Genomic DNA, 14,508 nt, shown 5'->3' with positions numbered 1-14,508 from the left:
CTTACCATATAGGGTGCCTAGATGGCTCAGTAGGTTCAGCATCTGCCTTTGGCTCAGTTCATGATCCCAAGGTTCTGGAATTGAGTCCTACATCAGGCTCCCTGCTTGGCAGGGAGTCCACTTCTCCTCTACCCCTCCCTGCAGCTTGTGCTGTCACTCTCTCTTATGCTTTTTCATGCTCTCCCTCTCTCTCAAATAAATAAATAAAATGTTTTTTAAAAAGAGAGATAGATTGTTATCATATAAAATCAAGTTCCATTTCTAATACCTTTTGAAACATTTACTAAGAACCTAGAAAATAGGGGCGCCTGGGTGGCTCAGTGGGTTAAAGCCTCTGCCTTCGGCTCAGGTCATGATCTCAGGGTCCTGGGATCGAACCCCAAATCGGGCTCTCTGCTCAACAGGGAGCCTGCTTCCCCAGCTCTCTCTCTGCCTACTTGTGATCTCTGTCAAATAAATAAATAAAATCTTTAAAAAAAAAAAAAAAAAAAAAGAACTTAGAAAATAAATCAGAATGTGAAATGCTAAAAGTTATTGTGATTTAAAAAAAATCAGTGGGAGTAAATCATAACTATTCATTTAGTTTAATATGAAAAGTTGTGGCTTTTCTGGGTGCCTCAGTTAAGCATCTGCCTTCAGCTCCGGTCATGATCCCCGAGTTGAGCTCCCTACTCAGTGGAGATCCTGCTTCTGCCTCTCCCTCTGCCCCTCCCCCAAGCTCGTGCTGGCACATGCTCTATCTCAAATAAATAAATCTTTAAAAAATAAAATAAAATGAAAAATTGAAAAACATTTCAAAAACTGAAACAAACTGACAAGATATGCACAAAAGTCTTAGGTACTTAAGATCCTATTTTCTTTTTCAGACTGACTTAATGAAATAAGACTTGATAAACAGTAATTTATGAAATCTTAAAAATATAAACAGGTACAATTCAATAGAACTGCTTCTTTAAAATCCTTTTTCTAATAAATGAAAGTGTCGAGGTTGCTCACATTTTCCAGAAGTAGAAAGAACATTAAGTGAAGATCATTTTTCTTTAAGGAAATCACTAAAATATCACATACAAAGCAACAATGAAAGAACAGTTTGGGAAACAACTGCTTATTACTTTATCCCTTCAAAACTGAAACTAGACATAAAAATTTCTTCCTACAAACCATGACAATTCTCTGGCAGCCTCCCCTACTCTGTGACCTTTCATTTCAAGACTGTAAAGTCTAGCAGGGACATTAGTCTAGGAGCACCATGATAATAAAGGCCTATTTTCAAGAGAAACAGTTCAGCTTCTTACTGATTACAATCTAATATAAATATATAAAAATATCTGACTGAACTTAACAGCTATCCTTTAAACTTACCTCTTTAGGTTGCCCTGGATCCAACTGGTCTAAAATCAATTGCAATTTTCCTTGACAAAATTTGTAACTCTGTAACAATTGACAGAACATCCATTTAGTAGACTTTTTACAAATACAGCTATAAATTGTTTTTTAATATAATTCCAAGCACAAAATGCATTCTGAGCAAGAAAAAGAGTTATCTATTCTCATCTGGCAGGAAACTTAGAATTTGTTTTCCAAGGCATTTTAATGGGAACTGAAGTCTCAGGAGAACAGTATACCTCGTGTACATGAAAATTATTATTTGTTGAGCAACTGCAAAATGTAGTACATTGTAAGATTCAAGAGATATAAAGCCAAGATATTTTGTACACAGAAATAGGAGATGAATGTAACAGAAAGATAAAATAAGAAGGCATTAATGGTATCCTAGGCACAACTATGATGCTGCTTGAACATTTTTGTCCCTTTATCTTTCCTGTATTTTCTTTAGCCCTTCATGCCTCCTCTTTGGTGAAAAATTCCCAACTTTTCTAGAGAAAAGTTTAATAGTAGACCATAAGTTATTTTGGAAAAAGAAAGGATCTTTTTCTTGCTGAGGGCAGTTTAAATATGACTAATACCTAAAATAACCATCTAAAAATAAAACTGCCATTAAAATAATAGTTGTCATATATTACCTTTTATGCAACAAGCCCTATATGATCCCAATTCACAATGACTAAAATATGAGAAATATGAAAACTAAGATTAAATAACTTCTCTAAGTCACCCAGCTATCATAACTCAGATTCCCATTCATATTTTTACTATCTATACTCTTCCCTCAGGTGTTCTCATCCAGTTCTTCAGGTGCATTATGATGACTCAAACTTCCATCAGTCACTTCATCTCCAAAGTTATATATAATTATCCTTTCAACATTTCCATTTGTATGTCTAATATGCATCTCAAACTTAACATGCCCAAGACAATACTTGATTTTATTCCAAACCTGTTCCTCCCTCAAACTTCTCCATCCTCCATCCTCCATCCTCCATCCTCCTAATGACACTACCACCCATCCAGATTTTTTACTGAGATTAAAAATAGTTGCCAATTCTGGCTCTTCACTTTCTCTTACCTTCTATACCTAATATCACTAAGTCCCATTAAGACAACCCCCAAGTTTCACACATCTTCACTCCAACTACCTCTACTTCCTTACTAAAACCTTAAACCAAGGCACCATCAACTCTAGCCTAGACTCCTTCAATTCATACTAACTGGTCGCCTTGCTTCTACTCTTAAATCCTATCCTACTCCACCCTACCCCCCATTTATTGTCCAGCAACAGTCAGATGGAGCTTCTCAAACTTACAAATCCAATCTCTTCATCTCCCTTACTTCAATCCCAGAAAGAAACTTCCCACATTACTCAGAATTAGATTTACTTACATGATCTGGGTGCCTGCTTCTCTAACACATTCTCCTACAATTCTTGCCTCTGCCATCCAGACTTCCGCCACACTGGACTTTTTTCCCCATCCCTGGATGATACTATGCTCATACTAGCCTAAGAACCTTCACCATCACCATTCCTCCTGCCTGGCAATGCTCTTCCTCCAGAGTTTTGCATAGCTGCCCTACTATCACTTAGAATTTGGTCTTTTTCACTATAGTATCCCAATACCTGAATTAGTGCCTCATACAGAGTACTCACTCAATATACATTAGTTTAATACATAAACGATTACAAAGTGAGTCTTTCCACAATGCTACATTGTCTCTAGCAACACAGGGTACATATAACTGCTCTATAAAGAAACCAAAACAGTCTGATATTCTTTCTTAAAGAACCTTAAGTTTTATTGAGTTTTACTCCTTTCTAAAAGTATATAGTTGAACTGCTAAAGACTCTGTACATGCTACTTTTCACAATTAAAAGTATTATATATTAAATAGACTTTTAATTTTGAATTTTTATATTACAGTTAAAATACAAAAATTTATGAATGATAATAATATAAGTAATATGAATGCAGCAGTCTTGCCAAAGGGAAAAAAAAACATAATACAGAATATCTTAAATAGTATATATAAGCATATGTACTTATGTGCATTTGTGATACATACATAATGCATATATTTATATATATTTACTGAAGTACATATACACGTGCATATGTGTATTGAACTACAAATAAAATATATATTTATATACTTAGTCATTCTGTACTATTGCTAGAAAACTTTTTCTCCCCCTTTAGCCGGCCCTTTGCCCCTCTTGTAAACTTGATTTCTTCTGATCCTTACACTTCCATCATGACTTTTACAAGATCATTATCTAGGTCTGAAATGTCTTGCTATCCAACTTACTAAAAAAATAAGTATGATGTCAAGGACATGAATTTTAATTGGATAGATGAAGTTTCAAAACCCGGCTCAATCTTCAACTAGTTACATGACCCTGAAGTCTCGAACCCCATCCTCAGTTCTCACATCAGGAAAACTGTGAAGTTTTTTGCTTTATTGTTATAAAATTTTCAACTTTGAAAAATTTCCTGTTTCTCAGGAAATTTTCTATGAGAAAATATAAAATAACTGACTCTACCTACCATCTACCTATCCAAGATCAAGCAATCTAAAGATATAATTCATTGATTTCCATAGATTCCCATTCTAATCCACCTCTCCCCCAATATAGAGGCATGTTCTATAACAGCCCTGATAAAAGGGGAGCCAGACATGGTTCGAACATTCTCAACTATAGCCAGTTCATACTTGGTGAAGCAACCAATATTATATCAAAGAAGCATCAAAAAATGTAATACATAAATCTTAATAAAATTCATTTACTTAAACATTCCCCTTGACAAAAGCTTTGTTTTCTGATCTTATGTGCAATACTTTAGGCAAGCAACCTTTACTCTCTGAAAACGGTTTTGCCTTTCATTTCACAAAAATGATCAAGGCTAATCAACATGATGATCCTTCAATTTTACCTCCTCTTCCCCCCATTATTATTCTGCGGTGAACTCTTAATGAAATTCAAATAGCTTTTCTTAGTATTCAGCATTGACGTTCTCTCTAGCCTTCATTACAGCTAGTTAACCTTGAAATTAACTGGCTTCCACCTTGAAATTCACTGCCCCTTAAGTTCCTACCCAGTGAATTGTGGTTTGGTACCTTCATTTCTGACCCATCCTTTAGTTTCTCCTGGCCCTCTAAAAATGTGTTTCCTAAGGTCTCACCTATTTAGGTGGACCCAACCTTTCTATGAAGTGAATCCTGCATTTTCAACCACTCACTATACCACTGGACTACCTTACTGGTATTTGACATTTAAAATCTTGGAAAAAAAAAAAAAAAAAAAGAACTCACTATATTCTTCTCCACATGAAACCTTCCTCCCTAATCCCAGGCATGGTTTATGACACCATGGTCTTCCCACCACCTCAGCCGGAAACCACAACTAGACTTTTGACTCTTTTCCCCACTCTGTACTACTCCCCCGGCAAACACTTCAATAATGACTTTGACTCTCTTCCCATTCTGCACTACTCTTCCCAAAACACTTCAATAATCAAGTTGAATGATCATGCCTCTGTAATAATTCTCATATCAGTCCCTATTTATTTCTACAAAGCCTCCTCAGTTCAGGCCTTCTTCTTACTTCAACTATCATGATAGCCTACTAACGTCTCTCCCTACATCTTCTTTCTCACCTGCTCATGCCTTTCTGCACATATTATCGGGTAAATCTCACCAACTCACTTTTCTGTTCAGCAATCCAAAATGATTTCCCTTTACTTACAAAACAATTCAATTTAGCTTTTGAATGTATTCATTTATTCCTCATATATTTATTAGACATCTACTATGTTTTGGACCTGAGTTACATAACATACCAGGCACTAGAATTTTATAGCTAGAAACAATAATTAAGATCTCAACCCTGCTCCATAATTTGGTCCTCATCTACCCTTCCAGTTTACTCCCCACAAACTCTTCATTCTAACCCATCACATAAACAAACTACTCACGTTCCTCAATAGACCACATTATTTGTTGATTTAGAGCTTTTGTCCATTCCCTTGTTTGAAATACTTCCTCCATAGTTCTTTGATAGTCTTCGTTACAAAGACCCTTTAGATTTTCCAGGATGCGCTATTTCTACCTTATGAATCTGTTATTTATGTAAATAATCTCCTCATAATCCCAGGTAAGCTCCTTGAAGAAATAATTTATACCTGATTCATCTTTTCAGTATGGCAGTGTCTATCACAAAATACTGCACATAGTATATGTTGGGGAACAGAAAACCAAAGAGTTGAAATCCTCCAATTCTACCATATCTGTTTTTTCTCCCAGATTAAAATACATATTAGAAAAACATAGTCTGGGGATGTCCAAATCTTGGTTTCAGCTCAAGTCAGGCTCTTAGGGTCGGGAGACGGAGTCCCATGTTGGGTTCTGTGTTCTGCATGGAGTCTGCTTGAAATTCTCTCTCCCTCTTCTTCTGCCCCTCCCACTCGTGACTGTGTGCATACGCTCTCTCTAAAATAAACAGATAAATCTTAAAAAAAAAAAAATGCATAGCCTCTAATAAGTTACCTGATTGGAGCAGTTTCATTAATCTATCTACTTCCCTTTAATTATTTATCATTTAATTATTAATTCTTTATCTCCTTAAATATAGTATATACTATTTTTAAAAATGATATTTAAGTAATGAAAATTTTTTGTTACACTAGACATCAGAATGAACCTACTACCTGCCTTAAAGGTTACCTATTTTTAAGGTCTATGTGTTATTGCATATTAGTGGACTGACATAAAATTCCATAGCAACCAACTAATAAGTTCTTTAACTAGAGCAAGTAGACAGTGTGTCCCATATTTACAGATTTGTTAAGATTTTTCAACAGCTTTAGGTATTTCTTAAACTGAAAATTCCTGAGGGAAGTAGTATCTGCCAACCTGATTTGTAAACCAATGCAAGACAGATCTGTTGGTGATATCAATATAGGTAGATACTTCCAAAAGAGAGTTTTTTAAGACATATTTACATATGTTAAAGCATACGCTAAGCAAATAATTTCTAAGAACATTCTAAGGAAAAAGAGCAAGAACCAGAACTGAATGATAATCTAAAATGTATCTTGTCCTCTATGGATTATATAGATCATATTTAAAGGTATTTTTATGCTAAAATAAGATTGGGATATATTTCTGTCAAATGCAGTTTACTAAGGATTGCAAACAAAACATCCTGTAGTTTTTTGGTAACAGATATCACACTCAATTACTTTATCACAACACATACAAAAGAATATTTACATTATTCAATGACTACACTTAAACAAAAATCAAACTACCCTCAGATTTAATTTACCCTAGAAATCTCAAAATGTTTGGTTTGCAAACTGTATAAACCATTCAAATACAACCAAAGACAGACAACTATTATTGTTGTTTTAAAAATATAGCTAAGGAAAGTAAGAACTATATAAATATTGAACCTAATGATACTTCAGGCTTTAATGTCTAAATGCACAAGTTCTTTCCTATTCTTTTTTTTTTTTTTTAAGATTTTATTTATTTATTTGACAGCAAAGATCACAAGTAGGCAGAGAGGCAGGCAGAGAGAGAGAGGAGGAAGCAGGCTGTCCGCAGAGCAGAGAGCCCGATGCGGGGCTCGATCCCAGAACCCTGGGATCATGACCCGAGCCGAAGGCAGAGGCTTTAACCCACTGAGCCACCCAGGCGCCCCATTCTTTCCTATTCTTAAAAAAATAGAGAGAGAAAGAAAAGAAACAGCACCCATTGATGAGGAACAGGACAAAAGCAAACACTTAGTGCTTACTATGTGCCAGGTAGTGTTCAAAATGCTTTACACACATTAAGTAATTAAGTCCACAAAACAACCCTATTAAGATAGGTTCTATTATTATCTCCACTACACCAGATAAGAAAACTGAGCCACTGAGAGAAAAAATCCAAGGTCCACAACTCATCAATGGCAGAGCCAGACTTTATTTCAGACTGGTTTGTTTCTAAGATTCAGAATGAATTAGCTTCCTGTAGAGTAGCTTTTTCAAATTTTAGTGCATCTACAACCTTTTAAATTATGCACCCGCCTTTCATAATGCCTTAAATATAGAACAAAGCTACTAATCCAAAACAAAAACAATCTTTTAAAAACATTTTCAAATGATGGATTGTTTTTAATTTCCTATGTTTTAATTATGTTTCAACAAAAACAGCTTTCACTTTAAAAGTGCTACCATTGAGAGGTAATAACAAAAATCTATTAATATTTTAAAGTATAAAGAAACTTTAGGTATTCATTAAGAAGAAATTTAGCACTGTTGATCAAAGAAATTAGATTTTCTGGTGTTAAATTATCTCAAAAGAGAACTATTAAGCAAGCAAGCAAAAAAGCTCACACCTGCACCTACCCAATTCTTCTCCCCAGCAATCCACCTGCCTCCAGCCTCACACAAGAAAGCTGAATTATCAATGATATGATCTTCATTTTCTCTAGTCTCAGCTACCTTCTCCTCTCGATACTACATGTAAGACTTTAGGCTCCTATCTTTTTCTGCTTATAAAACATGAATAATCAAAATCTGACGAAATGAGGGTAGCTAGAGATGGAAGAACTTCTGAAATGTGGTTTGGGCTGTGGCTATCGTACCATTCTCTGGCTGATATTGCTAAAAAAGAGGAGAGTCTTACAATCCATCAGCTATAGTGTAATATCCTCAAAAGCAGAATTCCTCACCAAAAGAGCACTGTAGAAGCTTTGAAGATTTTAGGGAGCCCAGAAAATGGGTTGCACTCAAAATACTCTGAAGTTTGAGGGGTTAAGATAAAACATACACTAGAGATGTTGAAAGCACTATTCTGAAAGACGGGAAAGACCATGCACCCAATAAAGGGGAAAAAGCTATTCAAGAAAATTCTTACTGGAAGAATTCAAAGCCTAGCAAAAGACAGGATTCAGATTGTTCCCAGGAGACAGTTCAAGCACAAAGTCAAAGGAATAGTGTCTTCTTTTCTATGAAAAAAAAAAAAAAGGAAAGACCAACCCTGGCCTTTCTTGAGAAGACAGGTAACTAGCAAGGCTGGGGCACTAGATTAGTTTCCTACTGCTACTATAACAAATTACCATAAACTCAGTGACTTAAAACAATACAAATTTATTATCTTACAGTTCTGCAGGTCAGAAATCTAAAACATATCAGCAAGGTTATGTTCCTTCTGGAGGCTCTGGGGCAGAATCCATTTCCTTACCTTGTTCAGCCTCTAAAGACTGTCTGCACTCTCCTTAGTTCACTGGCCTCCTTCCACCTACAAGGCCAACAATCCAATCACTCCGACCTCGACTTCAGCCTACCTACACAGTACCCTCTCTGACTCTGACCCTCCTGAGTTGCTCTTATACAGATGCTTGCGATTACATTTGATCTCCTATGTGAGGATAGCCTCTCCATCTAAAAATCCTTAATCACATTAACAAAGACCCCAGCACCATGTATGCTAACAGGTTCACAGGTTTTGAGGATTTAGACATGGATATCTTCAAGGGGTCCATTATTCTGCTGACTACAGATACCAAAAGATGGGTTTCAAAAAGAGGCTGTCTTGAAAGCAAAGAAACAGTAAATGCTTTAAATAAATTAACATTATGCAAGAGTAACAGGTTACTGCTATCCTAAACTCATCTCCTCCGTATAAACTGTGCACCTTGGCATTCCTTCGGAATATAATGAAATAGTTTGCACACTATAAAACAGCCTAATGCTTGTGCTGTACCAAATACTGTCAAGGAAGAGGAAGACAGAAAAACTGCAATAGGAAAGCTTATGAATTTTAAAGCTTGAGGTATATTAGGGTAATCCTCTTACTTCCCAGCTGTAGAAAACAACCTGGAGAAGCTGAGTTAGAAACCACACAGGACCACAGCTGAGAACTTTTCTATTTTGGCATGTCCCTGAATGGCACTCATTCCAGCACATCCTTTAAGAGATGAAAGGTAACGCGTATAAAGCAGCAGCAACAGTCTAAGGACTTGATATACATTAACCCAGTTAATATTCTCAGAAACCCTATGAGGTAAGTGGTGGTTTCATTCCCATTTTACAAATGAGAAATAGCATAGCACAAGGAAGTTAAGACACTGTCCAGGGTCACATGGCTAGTAAGTGATAGAACCGAGCTCTGAACCCAAGCAGTCTCAGGTAATGTGGTATGGTATGGAACAAAAACTTTGGAAGGAGAGAGACCAGGCTTAAATTCATTAGCAATACAAGTTTGGGAAAATTACTTAACTACTATTGTAAGCCTCACTTTTCTTCTGTAAAGTGGGCCAGTAACATCTATAGTGAGTATAAAGTCAAGTATAGTCTGTAAGTACCAATATATGGCAGAAATCTCAATTATAGACAGCTAATATTATTTCTATCTTTCCAGCATTGTTTTTTTATGATTTTATTTATTTATTTGACAGAGAGAGAGATCACAAGTAGGCAGGGAGGCAGGCAGAGAGAGAGGGGGAAGCAGGCTCCCTGCTGAGCAGAGAGCCCAATGCAGGACTGGATCCCAGGACCCTAAGATCATGACCTAAGCCAAAGGCAGAGGCTCAACCCACCAAGCCACCCAGGCGCCCCTTTCCAGCATTATTTTGCAGTGACTTTTTTTAACGTGTAATCACAATACCAAATCCCTTCAATGCTCTCCTCACAATTATAGTAAAAACCAATCTGTCTTCTTTATTCTTTAATATCCTCAAACATACACCAATAGTGTCCGAGGCCAACCATGTCCAAAGTTTATCAATAATGGGTCAGAAATCCATATATAATTAGGCTGTAATGGTTAAAATAGTAACAATTAAATGAAGCCTGTTTTATTCACAAAATGCAAGCTTTCTACCAATACCAAAACAGCAGCATCAGAACCGTTAATTCAATGTTATTCACACAACAATTCAGACAGATTTTTCTAAGTCCAAAGCAAATAACTTAACAATGTTGCAAGCATTATCAACAACATCAGTATTTAATGCAAGGAATGACACATATCTTCACAGACCCTTTCAACTTCTGAACATAGTAATTCAGGCTCTCTTTGGTCATGTAAAAGAGTCTCTTTTCACTAAGCAAAGGCACCCAGACATCTCCTGGAGTTTGAACACACTCAAAGAGTTTTGGGGGTACTTCTGGCATACATATGCTTTTTTCCCAAAGTCCAGGGATCCCATGCCTTGTGGGTGGACACAGTTCACCTTCAACTCAATTAGAGCCTTCTGAAACAAAGTCATACCCAAAGAATCCCAAAAAAAGTCATATAAAGTCTGATTCCTTCTCAAGGAAGGAGTCCTTTCCAAAAGAAGTCATATAAATTTAAAGTCTGATTCCTTCTCAAGAATAAAACCAAAGCAAAATAAAAAACAAGACCATTTTCTGAAACTATGACCCCATTTCTACAAATGCTTTGAATTTCTGAAAAACCTATTATTCTAAGACTGGAAATACTTTAGCATTTCAAATGAACACCTCTTCACTGCTAGCTATTCAGTCAACCTTATGTGGCCTGAATACTTGGACTTCTTAAAACAAATAACAATGTTTCATTTTTTTACTCTTATTGTTCAATTTCAATGTAAACAGATGGTTCATCAAATAAGAAAGTATAATCTTGTGAGTACCCAGAGTCCTAAAATTGGGTTTTTCTCTGCCTTCCTTGATCTGAAGAAGCAGTTCAATAAACCTACTGAATAAAACTAAACTAAAATCTCCATAGCCCAGCTCCTTCCAAAGATCCATCAATGAAGAAATATTAAGGGCTACAAGGTGAAGAAAATTCAGTCTTTGCCCTTTCCTCCATCACATCAGAAAATAATACTGAGCACAATCTCTCCTGAGCAGAGCAACTTTTAAGTTCTGCTTTAATGACTTCTGAACATTTTTCCTTCATAAATGCAGTCTCAACCGTGACCAGTATGTGTGACTTTTTCACATTTCACCAAAATTCCCCAAATTCCTCTTTGGTATATGGTTAAGATCTGTTATGGCGGGGCGCCTGGGTGGCTCAGTGGGTTAAAGCCTCTGCCTTCAGCTCAGGTCATGGTCCCAGGGTCCTGGGATCGAGCCCCGCATCGGGCTCTCTGCTTGGCAGGGAGCCTGCTTCCTCCTCTCTCTCTGCGTGCCTCTCTGCCTAGTTGTGATTTCTCTCTGTCAAAGAAATAAAAAATTAAAAAAAAAAAAAAAAAAGATCTGTTATGGCTATGTCCCCAAGTCAGCACTAATTAGGTGAAAATGTTTCATTAGAAATAACAGGTAGGCTCTTACACTGTTGGTGGGAATGCAAGTTGGTGCGAATGTAAGTTGGTGCAGCCACTTTGGAGAACAGTGTGGAGATTCCTCAAGAAATTAAAAATAGAGCTTCCCTATGACCCTGCAATTGCAAAACTAGGTATTTACCCCAAAGATACAGATGTAGTGAAAAGAACAGCCATCTGTACCCCAATGTTTATAGCAGCAATGGTCACGGTCGCCAAACTGTGGAAAGAACCAAGATGCCCTTCAACGGACGAATGGATAAGGAAGATGTGGTCCATATACACGATGGAGTATTATGCCTCCATCAGAAAGGATGAATACCCAACTTTTGTAGCAACATGGACGGGACTGGAAGAGATTATGCTGAGTGAAATAAGTCAAGCAGAGAGAGTCAAGTATCATATGGTTTCACTTATTTGTGGAGCATAACAAATGACATGGAGGACATTGGGAGATGGAGAGGAGAAGGGAGTTGAGGGAAATTGGAAGGGGAGATGAACCATGAGAGAATATGGACTCTGAAAAACAACCTGAGGGTTTTGAAGGGGTAGGGGGTGGAAGGTTGGGGAACCAGGTGGTGAGTAATAGGGAGGGCATGTATATCATGGAGCACTGGGTGTGGTGCAAAAACAATGAATACTGTTAACGCTGAAAAGAAATTTTAAAAAAAAATGGAAAAAAAAAAGAAGAAGAAGAAATAACAGGTAGGGGGATGCCTGGGTGGCTCAGTCGGTTAAACAGCTGCCTTCTGCTCAGGTATGATCCCAGGGTCCTGGGATTGAGTCCCACATTGGGCTCCTTGCTCCACAGGCAGCCTGCTTCCCCCTCTGCCTCTGCCTGCCAATCTGCCTGCCTGTACTCTATGTCTCTGACAAGTAAATAAATAAAATCTTAAAAAAAAAAAAAAAAGGAAAGAAATAACAGGTAGGATTCACACAAAGATCAGACAGACTCCAACTGGCCTGGAAGTTTCTGTGGGGAAGTTGATGGTGCATGCATATATAAGGCTCTAGTCTAACTAGTCTCCTGTTAGAACTAACCTAACCTGTGGCCATTCTGTTAGCTCTGCTCTAGCCAAATGACAAAGATTCCAATAACGTGGAAAGAGACAATGTAAAACCTCAAATCTCTTGATGTCATAAAGAAGAGGCTCATGATTTGTTGGTTTTTTGTTTTGCTTTTTGGGTGCCTTTAATTTAAATTCAATTAGCCAACATACAGTACTGTAATTGTCCCTCAGAACAATGTATTACTTAAAATACAACTTACAAGAATTGTACTAGCCATCAAGCATGTTCAGATATATCCTTAAGAAAAACACGTACTGGCAACAGGCCTCTGGGGGAGAGGACGATATACATCCTTGAAGCCAAGCAGCTGGGAACGCCCAGCCCGCTCGGGGCAGAACACTGCCTGCTTCATTTTTCCATTATCTCCCCTTCCCTGGAGAGCTCCTGTGGCTAATAAGGCCCTTTTGAATGTGCTCGCTCAACTATAAACTTTATACTGCTTAACCAGATATACTTTGCCTTCCTTCTTGTTTATCTACAAGGCATCTGATTAATGTTGTAGTCTTCTTCAGCTCCTTTGTTGATTACTGTTTATATCTAATAAAAACAGCACTGAGTAGTTGTTCGGGGCGACAACTTTTCTACTGTTGTCCCCTGCTCCCATTCTCTTGCAGCTGACTTTTTGTGCCTCATTCTTCTCCCGTGTGCCATCAAGAAGCGGCAAGTACATCATTCGTTTCTGATGTAGTGTTCAATGACTCATCAGTGGCATATAACAGCCAGTATTCATGTTTTAAAACAAATCACAGTGACCTTCATCTTAGAAGATAAGGGAAATGTTTTATCTCCATATCTCATTTATAATGCAGTTAAACTTTGATTAATAAAAATCAATTAGGAATAAGATGTTTTGTTTAACTAAAGCTTAAGCAGATTTGTTTCAGGTATTTTTTTTTAAATCCAAAATCAATTAGTTTATTTCCATATTTCATTAAGATATGTCAGATATGATGTAATCATTCACTGAACTTATAATTCTAGAAGATGTTATTTCACGTACTCAATCTTTAAGATTAGGTAATTTTATTATTTTTCTTCTGAATCTTAAAACTGGAAAGCAGAAAAAAAATCTGGCTAACAAAGAATATACTAAAGTTACTGATTATTAAATATCATTTCAAGACATAAATGCAAAAGGAAACAGCACACCTGATTGAATGACGAATCACTATCAGAGCAATTATCTGTGCAGTAACTGCTGCTTTTCTCCTTCTGGATTTTTTTCTGCCTCTCTTGACTTCGCATCTCATCTTCTTCAAACTTGTTAATCATAGATTCCACCACTACCATCATGATATTCTTCAGGGAATGCATCATTTCTTTGTATCTTTAAATTTAAAACAGTCTTGGTAAGAGAAAGACTATTCGCACAAATTAAAACACTCAGCTAAATTAAATATCTTATTTTTTTCTGTAAAGTCCCTCTAAGGGCACAGTTCTAAAAAGGAAAAAATATGTCGGCTTTTTTTAAAGAACAAGTGGCACAATGGAATTCACACAACTGGAATAAAAATAAGAATTTCAAAACGTGTGTTATTTCCCAGGTTTCTTCATCTGATTACACAGACTGAGGTAGTAAAACTAACAGTCTAAGGCAAGATATTCCAATAGCATGGATACCAGTACTCCATAATAGTCAACTGCTAATACCATACTACCAGAACAGTCCATCTTACATATCCCTTTTATTCCTTGTTTATTTCTATCTCTTTCTCTATCCTCCTCCCTTCTCTTTCTTTCCTTCCCTTCTTCCCTGGCTATTT

The 14,508-nt window shown here is 36.8% G+C and overlaps 1 protein-coding gene across 5 annotated transcripts in view; it reads right to left on the bottom strand.

Annotated features, from left to right (window-relative positions):
- TBC1D32 (TBC1 domain family member 32) overlaps positions 1-14,508 on the bottom strand; it is a 229,233-nt gene that overhangs the window by 201,803 nt on the left and 12,922 nt on the right. For all 5 annotated transcript variants that reach the window (XM_046005958.1, XM_046005963.1, XM_046005961.1 and 2 more), the window contains 2 exons: positions 13,895-14,072; positions 1,363-1,431 (listed from right to left, as the gene is read on the bottom strand). In XM_046005958.1, coding sequence (XP_045861914.1) covers positions 1,363-1,431; positions 13,895-14,072 — 247 coding nt within the window. The remainder of the gene's footprint in view (positions 1-1,362; positions 1,432-13,894; positions 14,073-14,508) is intronic.

This window comes from Meles meles, chromosome 5 (genome assembly GCF_922984935.1).
Source record: "Meles meles chromosome 5, mMelMel3.1 paternal haplotype, whole genome shotgun sequence".
NCBI classification, from domain to species: Eukaryota; Metazoa; Chordata; class Mammalia; order Carnivora; family Mustelidae; genus Meles; species Meles meles.
Note: the sequence above shows the minus strand (reverse complement) of the source record. Positions and strands in the feature narration are given on the sequence as shown.